The sequence below is a fragment of the Hoplias malabaricus genome, chromosome X1 (genome assembly GCF_029633855.1).
Source record: "Hoplias malabaricus isolate fHopMal1 chromosome X1, fHopMal1.hap1, whole genome shotgun sequence".
Classification (NCBI taxonomy): Eukaryota; Metazoa; Chordata; class Actinopteri; order Characiformes; family Erythrinidae; genus Hoplias; species Hoplias malabaricus.
Genome location: NC_089818.1, coordinates 17,614,863 through 17,633,853, shown reverse-complemented (window position 1 = coordinate 17,633,853; position 18,991 = coordinate 17,614,863). Strand labels below are relative to the sequence as shown.

General features: G+C 38.4%; 1 protein-coding gene across 1 annotated transcript; it reads right to left on the bottom strand.

The window, feature by feature from the left end:
- Positions 1 to 10,041: 10,041 nt before the first annotated feature.
- Positions 10,042 to 13,026, bottom strand: LOC136675774 (forkhead box protein L2-like). The gene is made up of 2 exons (XM_066652521.1): positions 12,886 to 13,026; positions 10,042 to 11,997 (listed from the first exon to the last, which is right to left on the bottom strand). Exon 2 carries the CDS (start codon positions 11,990 to 11,992, stop codon positions 11,000 to 11,002), a length of 993 nt encoding a protein of 330 aa, XP_066508618.1. The 5' UTR covers positions 11,993 to 11,997; positions 12,886 to 13,026; the 3' UTR covers positions 10,042 to 10,999.
- Positions 13,027 to 18,991: the final 5,965 nt, after the last annotated feature.

Here is an 18,991-nt window from a genome sequence, read left to right as displayed (position 1 = left end):
TCATATAATACCAGCCCCATTTCCAAAACAGTTGGAACATTGTTCAAAATGTAAATAAAAACTTAATGCGATGTTCAATTCTTATATTTAATAGAGAGTTATTAAATATGCGTCACAGTCACACAGCTCCAGGGACCTGGAGGTCATGGGTTCCAGTCCCGCTCCAGGTGACTGTCTGTGAGGAGTGTGGTGTGTTCTCCCTGTGTCTGTGTGGGTTTCCTCCGGGCGACTGTCTGTGAGGAGTGTGGTGTGTTCTCCCTGTGTCTGTGTGGGTTTCTACCGGGCGACTGTCTGTGAGGAGTGTGGTGTGTTCTCTCTGTGTCTGTGTGGGTTTCCCTGGGGTGACTGTCTGTGAGGAGTGTCGTGTGTTCTTCCTGTGTCTGTGTGGGTTTCCTCCAGGTGACTGTCTGTGAGGAGTGTGGTGTGCTCTCCCTGTGTCTGTGTGGGTTTCCTCCGGGTGACTGTCTGTGAGGAGTTGGTGTGTTCTCCCTGTGTCTGCGTGGGTTTCCTCCGGGTGACTGTGAGGAGTCTGGTGTGTTCTCCCTGTGTCTGCATGGGTTTCCTCCGGGTGACTGTCTGTGAGGAGTTGGTGTGTTCTCCCTGTGTCTGCATGGGTTTCCTCCGGGTGACTGTCTGTGAGGAGTTGGTGTGTTCTCCCTGTGTCTGCATGGGTTTCCTCCGGGTGACTGTCTGTGAGGAGTTGGTGTGTTCTCCCTGTGTCTGCATGGGTTTCCTCCGGGTGCGCCGGTTTCCTCCCACAGTCCAAAAACACGTTGGTAGGTGGATTGGCGATTCAGAATTGTCTGTAGTGTGAGTGAGTGTTTATTGCACTGTGAAGAACTGGCACCCACTCCTTGTGCCCAATGATTCCGTGTAGGCTCTGGACCAACCATAAATGGTTATAGATAATAATAATTAAATGAATGAAATGGGCAACAGCAACAAGTTCCAAAAAATGTTTACCACTGTGTTGAAATAAGTGTTGGAGTGTTGTTAATTCTTCTTAACAACACCCTGTAAATGTAAAGGAGATAAACTGCTATTGTTTGAAATTGAAATATGTTCCTACCCCTTGCTTGTTATAGGATTTTATCTGCTCATATATATTTATACAAATGTGGCCCCATGTAATCACAGATGCTGTCTTTTGAACTGTGAACCTAAAAAGCCTGGTGGGGTACACTCCTCTTTAACCCCAACCTCCAGAACCTCAGAACAATCCACTTCAACTCGGTCCATCAAAAATGAAGTTGGTCCCAGAGAAGGAGGTGTTTCTGAATCCTGTTTGTATTTGTGTGTTTTAACTTGCGCTTGTGGACGTTGTGTGTTGTGTTTGCCAGACAGTTGTTTTGGGAAATGGTTCTGTGCCCGTGCAGTGATTCCATGAGAGACTCATGTCTGTTTCTAATGCAATGCCTGAAGATCACAGTCAACCAATATTGGTTTGGGCCTTGTCCCTTGCATAAAGGTATTTCTTTGGATTCTCATAATATTTTGATGATACTGTGTACAGAAAGTGATGGAAACTCATGTTTATTTTACTATTTTAATTTGAGAAACTTTATTCTTTAATTATTGCACTTTATTTGTTTATTTTTTTTTTTTTTTATCCACGGGATTGTGAACGCCGACCCATCTTTACTTCCCAAAGCCTCTCTGAGATGCTTTTTAAAAACCTAATCATCAGTATTTACTGGCAGCACAATAAACTGGCAGCACAAAAGACACAGCTCATTGCTCCCACAGCTTACTATAACGTTATTTTTTTAATTTATCTATTTATTTAGAACCAGGACTAGGGCAGTTGTTTGAAAGTCTTTGAACTCAACACTATATAATTTCCACATATTTCATACATATTGCCAAAACTAAACTATACAAAAATTTAAAATGGTTCATATAATACCAGCCCCATTTCCAAAACAGTTGGAACATTGTTCAAAATGTAAATAAAAACTTAATGCGATGTTCAATTCTTATATTTAATAGAGAGTTATTAAATATGCGTCACAGTCACACAGCTCCAGGGACCTGGAGGTCATGGGTTCCAGTCCCGCTCCAGGTGACTGTCTGTGAGGAGTGTGGTGTGTTCTCCCTGTGTCTGTGTGGGTTTCCTCCGGGCGACTGTCTGTGAGGAGTGTGGTGTGTTCTCCCTGTGTCTGTGTGGGTTTCTACCGGGCGACTGTCTGTGAGGAGTGTGGTGTGTTCTCTCTGTGTCTGTGTGGGTTTCCCTGGGGTGACTGTCTGTGAGGAGTGTCGTGTGTTCTTCCTGTGTCTGTGTGGGTTTCCTCCAGGTGACTGTCTGTGAGGAGTGTGGTGTGCTCTCCCTGTGTCTGTGTGGGTTTCCTCCGGGTGACTGTCTGTGAGGAGTTGGTGTGTTCTCCCTGTGTCTGCGTGGGTTTCCTCCGGGTGACTGTGAGGAGTCTGGTGTGTTCTCCCTGTGTCTGCATGGGTTTCCTCCGGGTGACTGTCTGTGAGGAGTTGGTGTGTTCTCCCTGTGTCTGCATGGGTTTCCTCCGGGTGACTGTCTGTGAGGAGTTGGTGTGTTCTCCCTGTGTCTGCATGGGTTTCCTCCGGGTGACTGTCTGTGAGGAGTTGGTGTGTTCTCCCTGTGTCTGCATGGGTTTCCTCCGGGTGCGCCGGTTTCCTCCCACAGTCCAAAAACACGTTGGTAGGTGGATTGGCGATTCAGAATTGTCTGTAGTGTGAGTGAGTGTTTATTGCACTGTGAAGAACTGGCACCCACTCCTTGTGCCCAATGATTCCGTGTAGGCTCTGGACCAACCATAAATGGTTATAGATAATAATAATTAAATGAATGAAATGGGCAACAGCAACAAGTTCCAAAAAATGTTTACCACTGTGTTGAAATAAGTGTTGGAGTGTTGTTAATTCTTCTTAACAACACCCTGTAAATGTAAAGGAGATAAACTGCTATTGTTTGAAATTGAAATATGTTCCTACCCCTTGCTTGTTATAGGATTTTATCTGCTCATATATATTTATACAAATGTGGCCCCATGTAATCACAGATGCTGTCTTTTGAACTGTGAACCAAAAAAAAAAGCCTGGTGGGGTACACTCCTCTTTAACCCCAACCTCCAGAACCTCAGAACAATCCACTTCAACTCGGTCCATCAAAAATGAAGTTGGTCCCAGAGAAGGAGGTGTTTCTGAATCCTGTTTGTATTTGTGTGTTTTAACTTGCGCTTGTGGACGTTGTGTGTTGTGTTTGCCAGACAGTTGTTTTGGGAAATGGTTCTGTGCCCGTGCAGTGATTCCATGAGAGACTCATGTCTGTTTCTAATGCAATGCCTGAAGATCACAGTCAACCAATATTGGTTTGGGCCTTGTCCCTTGCATAAAGGTATTTCTTTGGATTCTCATAATATTTTGATGATACTGTGTACAGAAAGTGATGGAAACTCATGTTTATTTTACTATTTTAATTTGAGAAACTTTACTCTTTAATTATTGCACTTTATTTGTTTATTTGTTTTTTTTTTTTATCCACGGGATTGTGAACGCCGACCCATCTTTACTTCCCAAAGCCTCTCTGAGATGCTTTTTAAAAACCTAATCATTACACTGATCTGTTACCAGTTTTTTGTAACATTAAATGATCGGACATTAATCAAATTGATCATTTTAATACTTACTGCCATACTTCATAATAAACAACAGTTCTTTGTAGAGCTAGGATTGAAACAATCTTAAAATGTAGTGCACAAACTCACAGCTTTTTGTAGGTTGTGGGCGGAAAGTGGCACGTGAAAAATGCCACGTTCAGGTTCATGCTCAGGTTCATGATGTCCATTAACACATTGTCACTGATTTAACTTGCAAAGCAGCTAATTTGAATATTGTACTAAAACTGAAAAGTGAGTTCCTTGAAACAGGTTGTGATTTCTACTCTCAGTAGAGGTTCCTGCACCAGCTGGACAGTGAATGTTATTACTGGTACAGCCTTTTAATCAAATTTGACTATGTCTCATAAAGCCATTCATAGGCCACAACAAGTGTGCTTTAGTCCATCATATTACATCCTTTGTGTCTGCTATGTTCCACATATTCAGAACCTACACATCACTAAACTCAAATCTAAATAAATTTCAGTGAAAGTACAAGTTTATAGGAGTCTTTGAGATTTTATTTAGAAGTAGAAGTGAAATTCAAAAACCCATATTTTACATATTTTCATGTATTTTATCATTTATCTTTTGGTCCCAGCTTTTATTATATACAGTAAATAAAACCTATACACTACTCAACACTGTGCTCAACACAAGCTGCTTGATGGTGGAGTGTGGTTAACCAGCTCAAATCCTGCCTTTATATGTGGCACATCAGCGGAGCCATCTGTATGCAAATAGAAGCAGGTTGTACTGTTGTGTCCAAACACTGAATAAAGTTGTGCTTGTTCATGCCGAGGAAACTGTGCAACTTTTCGGCAAGTTTCATTTCAGTTTCTTTAACAAACTGGGAATGAAAGAATAAAATGCAAAATATGAAATGTGTGGTAACTTACACAGGCCACGTTTTCTAATTGTTAGACTAGAAAATCAGACATTACATCTGCACTTGTAAATATTCTCATTAAAAATGTCTGAATAGGCTTGAAGCTCAATAAATGGTTTTGGACAGTAACTGGGTGTAACAGTTACAGCAATGCTATTTCTTTGCAGTTTATGTGCAGTACATAGGGCACCAGTAGGCATTTAAGAGTCATATTTACGTCCATATACAAAGAGAGTATAATTTACTTGAGACTTGTGTCAGTCAAACTCTAACAAGCTGTTTTATTTTGTTGTTGTTTTATTTATTTATTTATTTTACAAGGCCATCTCGGGGTCTTATTTGTTTTTGTATCGACACTTTATGAATATTTTCTCTGCAAATAAACGACTACACTTTCCAAATAAACTTCATCAATGTCTAAACAGAGTGTATTTGGCTTATAAATAAAAGAAATAAAAAATAAAGAAACTAATTTGGTGACCAGACGGAAACGGAGAGCTGCGCACAAGGGTTAAATCCGTTTAACCGTCGCCCCCTTGTGGACAGGACTAGTAAGTGTAGCACAATGAACCTTCCTTTTATTCGCGCGATCTAAACACGTTTAAGTCAAACCATATTTTAAATGAGCTCGCTGTACAGTTATAGGATTTCAGTAAAAAATAAAAATGACAATAAAGCCAGGCGTCTTCTTGTTGAATTTAAAGTAACACAGACGTTTGATTAAGGAACCTAATTTGACTAAAACAAATGCTTTACCACAGAAGACTAAGGGACAGAATTTCTAATGTACTTAGATGCCCTGTCGTCTGTGGATCTTATCAATCAGTCAGTATGCAAATATATATTTTCCCTCGAGTTTCCTCATCAGATGTATGCTTTTAATTGAAAAAAAAAGCACAAATCCTCAACGGAAAACACAATAATGCACTGTTATCATTTCAATGTTCGAGTGCAAATTAAAACACACTTGAATTATTAATTAAAACCTTTCGCAATTATATTAAGCAATAAAATTGTTTTATAGTTTTACATTTTCCCACCAATATGTGAATCAAGTAAAAGGGAAATAATGCACTATACACCTAAGGAAAAAAAACACCATGTAATTTGAGCTTAATTGAATTTTTATAGATTCACTTCACATTTACATATAGCTTCAGATTTATGTCCAAAAACTGATTTCAGTGTTCATTTAATGCAGCTCATAACCAGCTGTACATTCTGGTCTTGTATTAGACGGGTTCCACCCGAAAAATGGAGCAGCTTGTTGTGAATATTTGGCTTTGTTCATCCTGCATATCAGCCGCGTGCTGCGATCACCCCACTGATAAACAGCTCTATAATCACGCGGTGAACTCTTGGAGAATGTACTTTTCACAGCTCGCGTACAAAGAGTGTTCGTGCTTTTGCAAAAACACGGGGTTGATTTGAGTCCTTTTTGCGTTTGTCTTTGGCGATTTCGAACAATTCCCGGAGCTGTGTGAGGTCAGGATTCAGCATGTATTTTTACTGTACTGTAAATACTGATGACCTTCATTCTTCCATTTCAATAGATAAGTACTGAGTCAAGTTCGATTACTATTGCAGGAAAAAGAAGACGTTCGCGTTTCTAAATTTAACATAAAATTGGGGCCCCTTTGTTGTGAGATTGCGAAAATAAATTAAATAAAAACGAATGATATTATTCTTGTTTCTAAGAAGTCAATATTCGTAAAGCAGCCACTAAAGAACACAGACAGCTCTTACAGGAGCTCTAAAGGGAGCACACTTAATTAAGACAATTTAGAAAAGACTTTCTATTAATATGCGTTTAACTAATTGTATTTAAAATGAGTAAAACAGGTGGCGTTTATTATTATTATTATATTTATTTATTTATTTATTTATTTATTTATTTATTTTTGAAACATATTTTTAGTGACTCCCGTTTAGAAAGAAAGTCAGAAAAAAGAGCATAAAAATGAGCTGAAAAGTTTTCCCTGTACACACTGAAAAATGATGGTTCCTCAAGGGTTCTTTAGTAAAGAACCATGAACACTCAAAGAACCTTGAAATATAAAAGTGTATTTCTCGTCACAGTAAAATTCAGATTCTTCTTCAGTAAAATTCACAGTTCTTCAGATTAGTGGAGAATGTGCTATAGTCTATATAGCACCTTTATTAGCTCCTATTGTAACGAGCTTGGCATCTTAACTACAGAAGAACACTTTTTGGTGCCATATAGAACCCATTTTTTAAGGTTTCAGATGTAAAACCGTCTATAGCACATTTTCCTTCAATCTGAAAAGCCCGTTCATGTGTGACGTAATCTTTTAATCATGCAAATAATGTTTCAAATGTTCAGGATATATACAACCATTTTCTTTACCTAAGAACCATCATTTTAAAGAGCAGTGTTAGCATCAGCCTTCATTGGAATTAATATTTTCAGCAACTTCCAGCAAGGACGTGGGCATATTTTCACGCTCGAAAAATTCATCCTAACATGTAAATTAACCAGTGGCGCCAACATTTTTGCATATGGCGGGAAAGTTTGGTTTGGTACAGCGTTCCCCGCGAACTTATGAACTCTGTGTGTATTTGCATCTATTTTACATATTCATAATAACCCTCTTTCAGTATTTTCACAGCTTTTGTGTCTAACCAAACGACACTTTTAGCGGTTTTCTAAAGTCTGATTGTTTATTTACTCCTTTGAAATAATCCAGAGACTTGAGCTTAATACCATTAAATGTTTTGAGTTGTTTACTTTGTATGTGCTCTATTCCCTAAAGACTACAAAGATTAGGCACCTCTTTCATGCGGTTATAGGATTTAGGGTAAAAAGAAAAATAAATAAATAAACGACATAATTATATTTCAAATTCCCTTAAAATTCCCTTTGAAGCTAGTGATTTCAAACTGAAAGAAGGCGTGGAGTGAACCGAGTAGAACACGGTGCTGCATTATGTAATGTGTTCAGTGCACAAACACATTATTTACCTTTTATACGCTAATGATCCTTGTCTACGCTGAGCCCTTATTCTGAACTCTTACACAAATCTCAGTTGTTGTTTTTTTTTTATTTTATTTCTATGCTCACAGTTTCTCCATTTAATACATGTTTCTCAATGAAGGTTAAGGAAATGTTCATTGGTGGTGACAGAAACAAGTCCTAAATCATATCTCAATAAAAGCTCCTTCGTGGCTGTGAGAGATCTGAGAATAGCTTTGTCCTAGATTATATTTTTAGAACGATGATGATGGACTTGGAAGGTGCTCCAAAGCAAAAATAGTCCCCAAAAACAGGTCAGATTTGGCTTACATATGCATTGCGTGTATGTTCATCGGGGGGCTCCTGACAGTAAACGAAATGGCGGTATTTGCAACATCGTGACCCCGGGGTCATATCAGCACCAATATAAGGACAATTTGATTCAGTTCAGTGAACCGTTTCACATCAGACCACTGTGAATGACATTAATTACATCACAAGTTTTGTGTGGTGAGGAAATTGATAGAACCCCACTTTAAGACGAATCTCAAGGAAAAGATTAGGAAGTTGAAGGCGATTCTGACAGTAAAACCCAATCCTGCAGCAGTTCATTTTTGAGGTTCTCCTTATCTGTTTATATAATATGTCGTACGCCAAAAAAACATTTCTCCGACATTTGCTTTGAAAAATATCTTAGCTAAAATTTAGATAATGTGAGTAAACATAAGCACGAGCTCAGATTATGACGACATGCACAACAACAACAACAACAACAATAGTAGCAATAATAATAATAATAATAATAATAATAATAATAATAATTTAATTCCAATCATTTTTTAATAAAGGAATTATGACACTTAATTTTTCTAGCATTTCTATGTATATAATTCATCGGAAGGAACGTGACATTATGTTTATTTTAAACGTATCTTTAATATTTTATTCACAATAAAATATAATATGTTTTATTTTTTGTTTTTGTTTCTTTTGTTAAAGTCTGAAGACTGAATAAAGACTGAATAATGCCACAAAAGTCGTGATACTTCATACACAGTCCTTAATTTTTGTAATAGATCTGATAAGGTTCCAAACATAAATGGAACAAAGTGGGCTAATACATGCAGCTGAGGTCAGTAGACTCTTTTCTTTTTATATCCCACTGCTGCCAAGTTCAGCCAACATTTCCCTGCTTTCCACTTTTCTTTTCCTCTGTTTTAAATTACTGGTGTTGACTCAGAAATATTTCCCACATGCTGTAAGTCTTCATATTTCAATGATCGTTCCTTTATTACTTTATTCAGTAAATGGATTTCTTTGGCATGCTTTGCCTTTTAGCGTTTACCTGGTATCTACTTTTGGAAGATTATACAGAAGGCAAATGAAAAGTGCCCACACAATCAGTTGAATCATCAATCATGATCATTTTCTTACCCAGCGTTTATTTAAATGTATTCCTCAGCATTTCTTTAAAAAATCACACTGGGAGAGACCTAAATAAACGAATAACCACTGAACTGACCTAGTTTAGTGATTGATTTTAAGAATTTAAGTATATTTAAACGTTTTAAATGCTACAACAAAACACAAAACTGACCCCTGGACAGTCATATCGAGCCCAGCAGTGCCATTTTGAACGACATCCATTTGTTTACTATTTATTATTTAAAGTAAATTTACATAGACATTGGTGTTTTTTATTAATGACTCTTTGGTTTTTGAACACTGTTTCTATCAGATATTTCAACACATTTCCCTCCAGTCCCTGATCATGTTTCTTTGGCCTGAAAATCCTCCCCATCAGGTTTTTACAGTCGCTGCTCTAAAGCCATCTGGACATGGTTTTCTCACTGGAAGATTATTGCGCAATAGGCCGTGTAAGCTTGTTATGTCATTACAGTTTCAGTCAGAAACGTTACTGTTTGTAAACCTCGCAGTTAGTTATACTCACTCTTCCACTGTTTAGAGTTGTGATAAGCAACTTTCAATTTATATCCTTTATTAACGAACCCAGTAGAGTGAATTTTATACAGTCTCTCTATTGACTGTCAGATTTGTGTATTTTGTTTGAAAGTCATCATTTAAGATGAGAATCTAGAAATTAATATTTAACGTTTGGTGCCCTTTTTCACGAGAACAAGACGAAATTAATTTATAACAAATATATTATATTCTAAACTGTATAATTACTTTTAAACTATAGATATTTGAATGATAAATGAACATTTAAAACAATACATTGAAAATACGGTGTGTATGAGCTATACATTTAGTTAAACTGTTTGTTATATTTATGTAAAATAATGTCTAAACTTACTCATTATTTTTAAAATTATAACTGCTCTTTTTGGATTTGTTGTCTTTACCTTCTGACCCTCTGACATATGGTGCTTTTTAAAAATATATATAAATATATTATTATTATTGTTATTATTATTATTATTATTATTATTATTATTAGACATTTACAAAATGTCGAGCATCGGCTATTTCATTAAGTTATAAATAAAGTCTAGAAAAAAAGAAACGTTTAAACGTGAACAAAAATGATCCTGGATTATTGGCTAATAATAAGTAACACAGGAGCTAATGTTACTACACATGCAGAAAGCGGTATTTACTCAAGGTCTTTTATTTAAAGTAAGTGCTGGTTTAACATGGTCCCAACAATTTCAATAGAGTATCAAAACAGGAAAATTATAATAAAAAAATCAACCCAAAAATAACCGGTGATTTATCATTGTTTCTCTTTCTTTTTTTTCCTTTTTCTTTATCTTTTTTTTTTAAACAAAGATACTTTTAACCATCTAAAAACCTGTTGTGGCAGGGTGTTAAAACGCTAATCTAAACTGGGGCAAAAAGAGACGGAACAGTCGTAGGCAAAAATTTGGACTCACTGGACTCTCTTTATAAAAATACATTCTTTACAACGAGCAAAACGTAAACATGACATTTCTCCCCCAAATATTAACATATTGAAAAAACGTTATATATATAAAATATCATAAGCTTTTCACAGGATTTTTCCCCAATATTCAATTTGTTTAATATTCAGTCCCCCATTTTTTGGCGAATAAAAATATCGTGTATTAAATTGTGTTCTCTGCGGAGAACATTTACATATTGTCACTTTAAGAGAACTGACAAAGGCAAGTCGTTTGACCAGGAGCTCCTAAACATTTGCATACGACTGTAGATGAGTTTCACAGGCATCATAAAAATATAATAATAACAACAACAACAATAGTAATAAAAATAACCATCACTCAACTCGCTGAAGTTGAATCGACAGAAGTGTCAACACTGTTTTGTTTTGGCCCATAGACTCCAAACGACGCACGTATAGATGTTCCCACGTGAGTGTCCTGTCTGATGTTTGTCTTCTTTGCAGTTTTACGCTCTTTTTTGTTTTGTTTTCTCCGCGTAACGAAATGTAGAAGTGACCCTTCAAAAAAAAAACAAATGTAAGGATTTGGTCTTTTCTTTCTTTCACTCATTCTCTCTCCCTCAAATGTCAATGCGAGCATGCAGCGCAGAGTGCTTAGCGTCGTGCTCCCAGTAGGAGTACAGCTCTGTGGGCTGGTGCTGAGGATGATGAGGGTGAGGATGGTGAGGATGATGGTGAGGATGATGAGGATGGTGGTGGTGGTGGTGGTGGTGGCTCATGCCGTTGTACGAGTTCATAACGTTGGGCAGCCCCATGGCGGCCTGCACGCGGGAGTACGGGTTGTAGGCAGGAGCCGCGATGCCTTTGACGGTTAAGGGACTGCCTCCCCCTCCTCCTCCTCCTCCACCACCACCACCACCTCCTCCGTCACCTCCTCCTGCGCCTACTCCTGTGCCCATCTGGCAGGGCGCATAGGCCACGTGTGGCGGCGGCGGCGGAGGTGGCGGTGGTGGTGCCTGCGGTTGCCCCAGAGACCAGGGCCCGTTCATGAAACTGGTCTGGAGGTATTTGGACGGGGACAGGTAGCCGTAGCCGTCCGCGCTGAAGAGGGCCTTTCCCGGTTGGAAGTGTGCCCCCGCGGGAGGCCTAAATGGCCGCTTCATGCGCCTCCGTCGCCGGTAGTTCCCTTTCTCGAACATGTCCTCGCAGGCCGGGTCCAGCGTCCAGTAGTTGCCCTTGCGCTCACCGCCTCCCTCGCGCGGGACTTTGATGAAGCATTCGTTGAGGCTCAGATTGTGGCGGATGCTGTTTTGCCAGCCTTTCTTGTTCTTCTCGTAGAAGGGGAACTTATTGATGATGTACTGGTAGATGCCACTCAGCGTCAGTCGCTTCTCTGAACTTTCGCGAATGGCCATGGCGATGAGCGCCACGTACGAGTACGGAGGCTTCTGACTCGGGTCTGTCTTAGTCCCGGGGCCCTGCTCGTGCTCGTGCTCGTCCTGCCCCTCGTGCTCCTGCCCCACCGACGCATCCTCCTTCGTGAAACTCTCGGCCTTCACCGACTGCGCCATCAAAGCCATGGCGTCGTCCTCTAAACCGTGGTATGATGCCATGACGCCTGGAGCAGGAGAAAAGCAGAACAAGTTAATCAAACTCAGCAGACACACGTGCATATCCGGGTTAATGCCACCAAGACATGAACATGACAAATACCAACATCAAAAACTTAAACTCACGTTTAGAACCAAATGATCTAAAACAGCAAAAATAATAATGAAGCCAGAATTGGAAAAGTGTACATCTGGGACGTGCGACCAGACACGACAGCTGAAAGCAAGGTATGGTTTTGAAAAAGGTTGTCATTTTGAAGCTCAACATCTCAAAGAAATATTGACAAAATACTACACAAATTACTTAATTTCTACACAAAAAAAACTTAAAACCAAAATATACTCCAGCAAAACAACTGAAAAATATTAAAAACGCCAATCAAGGCATTTTATTATTTATTAATTGATCATGCTGATAATATATCGATTCAAAGCAGCCAGAATAAAAGAGTTAAAAGAGCTATTCCTGGCATCTTTGGTCGCCACTTTGAAGACAGACCCCAACGCCAAGTCAAACGATCAAAAACAAAGCAACGCAAAGCTACACGTAAAACCGCTAGGCGTGCTTTGTTGATAATTAGAAGATCTGAGACGTAAAGTCCAACTAAAAAAGACCAGAAAAAGAAGTAATGGCAAAGCAAAGCAGTCAAAGCACGGCCGGTCGTTTCTTTTAAGATCTGCGACATAAAGCCAAAATATCAGAGCCTACGAGTAAATGGAAAAACGCCAATCAAAGCACCTGTGGTTGCGACTTTGAAGAGTGAAAAACATAACAAAAACAAGCCAAAACATCAAAACAAAACAACCGGGAAAAAGGGAAACACCAATCAAGGCACCTGCGCGCGATGCTTTTGAAGATAAAAAGCACGCGCAGATTGTTTGCCCGCTTTACGCACCTGATATTTAGGAGTTTATGTCTTCTTTTTTCGCATGCCTTCAAACGGCGCGAGCTACTCACGAGCCATGGAGGTTTTGCCGAGAGTCTGTGGTGCTCTCTTTTAGCAGAGGAGTCTCTCTCTCTTTCTCTCTCTCTCTCTCCCCCCACTCTCTCTCTCTCTCTCTCGCTCTCTCTCTCCCTCTCTCTCTCTCTCTCTCCCTTCGTCTTGCGCTCCTATTCGCCGCATTGCGCTTTCGTCACTTTCTCTCTCGTCCACTTATAGCTTCAGTCGAGCTACAGTCCATGCGCGAGGCTTTTTTGACCTCTTATCACAGTTTCCCCTTTTTATAAAGTCAGAGTTGACTTTATTTACGGTCCTGCACAATAGTCTTGGCACCCCTGCTCCAGCTGCATGTTTGGTAGGTCTGTGTGAATGTTAGTGGATAGGAAATACAGAGCAGTGTGACCAGTGAGGATTTTCTAATTATTTGCTGAGCTGAACACGTTGGTAAAATAATTCATAAGAGTCAGCTTTTGTTTTAGTCAGATTAGTCGACAATGATCTGGACTGAAATGTGTAGTTTATGGAGAATACGTACGGTGGGACATAACCAAGTGTCCCCAAACTTTTGCAGATTAAGATTGTAACGTGAGATGATTTCCTTTTACAGAAATGCATATGGATTTCTAAATCGGGCATTGCAGCAGTCTGCACAGCATTTGCTCGAGGGCAGATTCTCGTTTGGTTTGCTGGTCTGTACATTGTGGATTTGTGTATACGTCTTATTTTCGAGGTTAATACAGTCCCCTTTTCTGCTGATGTTAGTAGGGGCGGTTTGCTTGTCTTCCACCAAGTATTTAGCCCCTCTTTCTAGCTGTCTGTCTGCATGTCTGTCTTCTCTCCTTTCACCCCTCGCGCAGGTGTAACAGCATTGTCCTGTATGTCAACACACTTTGGTCTAAAAAGGACAGGCAGTGTCTGCAGGTGTCAGTTTTACTCTGTAGCAGCAACAATAACAACAATACTACTATTACTTTTATTACAGTTATTACTACTTCTAATAATAACTGTTTCAATTGTTCTATTGAAACAAAAATAAAGAAAAAAACAACAAAACATTTTTATTAACAACAATAATGATTTGAAAGAGCATTATATTATTTCGTTCATGTTATATATATTTATTGTGTTGTTATAATAATAATAATAGCCTAATATTTACAACATTAATACTAATATTAATTTTAATAATTATATATATATATATATAAAACAACATGGTAAATATTATTATCACCATAACATCTTGCAACAACTGTAGTGTAGTCAATGAGTTTAACGTTCCATAATATTTTATTTCCATTCATTAATTAATTCATTCATTGTCTGTAACCGCTCATCCAGGTTTTGTACAACACGCGCAGACTAGGCGCTAATTTCCCAGAAGCACGTGCGCTGAGACTGATATAAAGGACGTTAAGAACAAGGCGCGGTTTGCATCACTTGGACCCGGAGAAGAGCAAAGACAGGGAGACACTGATGTGTCGCATGCGCAGATCCTAGTGGAGTTTACAGGAGGATTTAAAGCGCCTTTCTCACTTCCTGCCTGCTCTTTGAAATGAGGATGTTTACGGTTCAGAGTGCAAGAATGCGGAGGGACAGCAGGGCACACATCTCTGAGCTGGAGCAAACCATTACACAAACTATCACACGGCAAAGTGAAAGCGTACACAAGTCTTCTGATGAGGGACAGGGCCGTTCATTACCTGTACAGCAAGTTAGAGCTATATTTAACATTTTTAAACTGTGCTCTGGGGTTAAAACCATTGGGTTAAATACTGTAGAGAGGTTATTTAAATGTAAATCAGCCTATCAACTTCCATTTTTATTGCCAGCCTTTATTCTACATATGAGTGTTTATGTAGATACTGCCCTGTGGAATAACGTCAAGACCAGCCTTTAGTTAAATAACACTGTTTAACTAAATTGTAAGAATTTATATTTCTTATATTAGTTATAGGATCTACTTGCATAAGGAAGGAGAAAGGCAAAGGAAAGCTAATTATTGAGAGTAGTAATGTGCTATTAAACTACAAATGAATTGGGACTTCTTACAAACCAAGCAAAAGCTAGACGCCCTAAAGTGTCCGCAACCCATAAACTCTATAGCGATGATGAAGAAAGTTCAAGTCAAACTCCACTCCAAATTTCAAATCTGAAAAAAAATTCTGCCTATATTTCCACTACGAGAAAACAGCTCAGCGCTCTGGGTCTGAATGGAAACTGTAACTGAGTTAAGGAATTAAACAGACAAGAATGAAATCAGCTGCTGGTGTTTTCAGAACAATGGACTGGCCACCCCAGAGCTCATACTTCACCATCAGTGAATGCGTTTGGGATTAAATTGATCTTGAGGAGCAGATAATGTAACAAACCTCTAGGAGTGAACTTTAAAGATGTGTAAGCGTAGCACTGCTGATTTAATATTCTTCTAAAAACAATGGACGCTGTAACAATGGTAACGTGTGGACTATCTGACATTAGTTGAGTCAATAGATTTAGTTAAACTTAAATGACTGCTGAAGAATAATTCTTGCTATATTATGGGCATGGGTTACAGTGGTTTGAGTAAATATATGTCCTTAATGACGATATTTATGGGTGGTCTCTGACTTTTGCACATTGCTTGTTACATATAGATAGATAGACATTCGCTTTTGATGTAATATCATAACGACTTTACTGAATTATACTCAAATCTTCTGCCTTGCATACCCTTAAGGAAGAGCACGCACAGTCCTTGAAGAGAATGAAGTCTCACCGTTTGTCTTTAATGTTGGCCCTAGCTGATCCTTCCCGGCCCTAATGAACGGGCGGGGGCTTCCTCACTTTGTAAAGCCCAGGATTGACCTCGGCCTTAAATTACAAAGCGTGCTACAAAGCTCACGGAGAAGCCTGGGTTCTTCCTGAAGCTGCTCGCTGCTGTTTTGAGACTATGGCCATGTTTGCCTTTCTTATCACCCACAGGAAACCTATGGGAAGCTCTGAGCCATTCTCCCAACAACTTTCCTGTCAAATTACTATAATGCATTGCATTGCGGAAATGTGAGCCATGAATCTTTAGCACAGACAATATAGAGCCAAGATGTTACTCAATTTCTTTGATTAATCCTCCAAAAACACCCCAGGGATTTAAGATAACAGGAAAAATGTTACTCTCTTTTGTTCTCCAAAGCATAATTTCAGCATTTGTAGTTTTGGAAGTGGGAGGGACACCTCTTTGTCAAAACATTCCAATTACTTTCACTGTGTTGATAGATTTGGTCATTGCCTTGTGGCATTATTCCACTGATCATTACATTTTTATTACTTGGTCCCTGATACACATAGAGCATCATTAGGGAATGCGCTAGTCGTAACTCATCACTTAATAAGGGTTTTTTGGTTTTAAAACGTATTATACTCTAAGAGTCCAAATCTTCAAGTCCTTACACTTTTAACCTAATAATTCAATTTGTTTTGTAGAATCTACTTAATGATGGGTCTTACATTAATAAATAATCAGGGTTCATTTAATACTGTTCATAAATCTTGGTTTTGATTGTGTAAATAGTCTACGTTGAATAGTAGTGCATAAAAACATAATTATACGTATGTATATAAGAACATGGTTCTGAAAAATTTTATAAGGGATGTTCAAATATCCTTGATTCCTGAATAACATATCTTCCAAATTACTCACCAGGCCAAAGCTCACAGTCCTGATTGTGAACTAAAGTTATGAAAATTACAGTTTGATTTAATCTCAGCTAAAGTTTCATATGCAATGACAGAGGAAAAGAAACCCCACGCCTAAAGAGTACTTCCAGCAGTTAAGAAGTCCAGCTTACAGATACGATGTTGATCCTTTGATGGCCGTGCTTCAGCTCGAGAGGAAGCTCTTTTCTCTCTTTTGTTTTCGGCTCAGGCGCAGGTGAAGGTGCTGAGGGGTTTTACACCGAGTCCTCTTTGATCAGCACCAGGAGCAGCCTGCTGTAAACAAGTCACAACACAGTTCAGACCTGTTCACCCTTATCACAGTCAACTACAGCAGAATAAATCTATGCACCAGAGAAATATGTCCTTACTTCTATCAAAAGATCAACGAAATAGAAGCTAAAGTAAAAATCTGCAATTAAAAAACAACATATAATAACCCCCCCAAACATGCAATACTTGTTAGACCTGTGCCCTGTGTGCCCTTGTGCCCTCATCTATGAGAGATAGGGAAAACAATTGAAATGTGAAGTGTGGTTACTTAGATTGTGAGAAAACAAAGATGAAACTATTTTAGGAAACATATTTAAAAAACTAAAAACAAACAAACAATACAGAAGCTGTCATAAAGAGGTGGAGAAACCAAATAATGAGGAATCTGTTATATGTATTTGCTGAGGGTTCTGTGTAATATTTTCAAAAAATATATATATTTTGTTTGTTTTTCACCCTGACACTGAAAAAATAAACAGTCAATAGTTGTTTTGACTGGAAATGAAATGAAAATGAAGCATGAATTTTGCTGTATATTTTCTATTACAATAAACAGATCACATATCGTCTTTGTTTTAAGTAAAACTTTAATTCATTTATTCATTTGTTGTCTGTAAACACTTACCCAGTTCAGGGGCGCGGTGGGTCCGAACATTATCCAGAATTACTGGGCGCAAGGCAGGGACTTAAGCAAAACTTGCATTTCCATTTTTTTCTAATCTTTTTTTAATGATTCAAAGTATTCAACTTTCATAACGAATGGGCCAATGAAAACACCACAAAATGACCTGAAAGTAATCTTCCATTTATTTACACAGTCAAAGTTAATCATGGTCTTCCTTTCGCCAGTTTTTTTCATTATGTTCATAATGTTTTGTCAGGTTTTGGCAATGACCATATTTTTAAGTTTGTATATGAATATTTGAAATATCTTGGTTTACGGAGCTGTTGTGTCTTTGCCGTTTGATAAACGTTGCATGATATGAAGTAGTGAATAATTGATAATGCTTTTCAGTTTGTTTCAGTGATTATTGTGCTGGCTGATGGTGGTAAGAGTTGTGCTTCGGGTCATTTTACCGCTGTTGGAGTGGACAGGTGCACTGCCCTCATCTCTCTCACCTGAAGCTTTCACATTTTACACACACACACACACAACCTGTGCTTCCATTCATGCTTCTCTTCATCTGTTCACACTCTCCTGTAGGCCAGGCTGAGCTGAGAATAACAATTCAAACTGTGAGTGTGTGTGCGCGTTTGTTTGTGTACGTGTGTGTTTCTTTTTAACATTTTTAACCCAGTGAGCTTTTCATAAATCACCAAGGCTCTTCTAGGCTTGATTCTGTTGATACAGCCATATTTAAATAATAACACAAAATACAGAGCATGTGCTGTTGGTATTATATGTGTTTGTATATTATAATTCACGGAAAAGCTGTTATAAAAATATTAAAGGGAACATTTGCCTAAAGTTCATACGAAGTTAATAAGTTAATGCAACAAGTTACTTCACTGTTACTAACACTGGCCGAAATGTACATCGTCAAATATGAGCTGCAGGTTTGACAATGTCTGTGTCATTTAATCAACAATGTGTTTTAATGTGAAATGTCAAAACACTCGACTAGTGTCCTGTGATCATGACAATGTGCTTTGGATTGTGAACGGATAAATCCTTAACCATCATTATGTTTGGTATCACCTGGATACTGAGAACGAGAAAATACACCAACTTCCGAAGTGTGGAAGTTTGGAGAAATAAAAAGCAAAATAGAACACCTTTCTCTCTAATATTAATGAGACAACATGTTAAAAAATGAAACACAAAATAGAGAAGTTCTAATATCCATATACATTTATTGTATATAATAAATGTTTTAAACTAATCTTGGATTTCAAACAGAGTGAAAGTGAATGGACATAAATGTAGTCTAAATCAAAAGCTTGACCTGTATATGTCTCTAAAACAAGCACTCGTATTCAATTACATATCTGATATAAATGTGTATATTGTTGCTGTTGAAGAAAAAAACCAAACCTCCAAATAATAACTTTACGTGATAAAGCACAAACCGTTACTTTCAATGTAAATGTTCAA

What these genes read in the sequence shown, in the direction of transcription:
- LOC136675774 (XM_066652521.1), bottom strand. Translation starts at nt 11,992, where the DNA reads ATGGCATCATACCACGGTTTAGAGGACGACGCCATGGCTTTGATGGCG.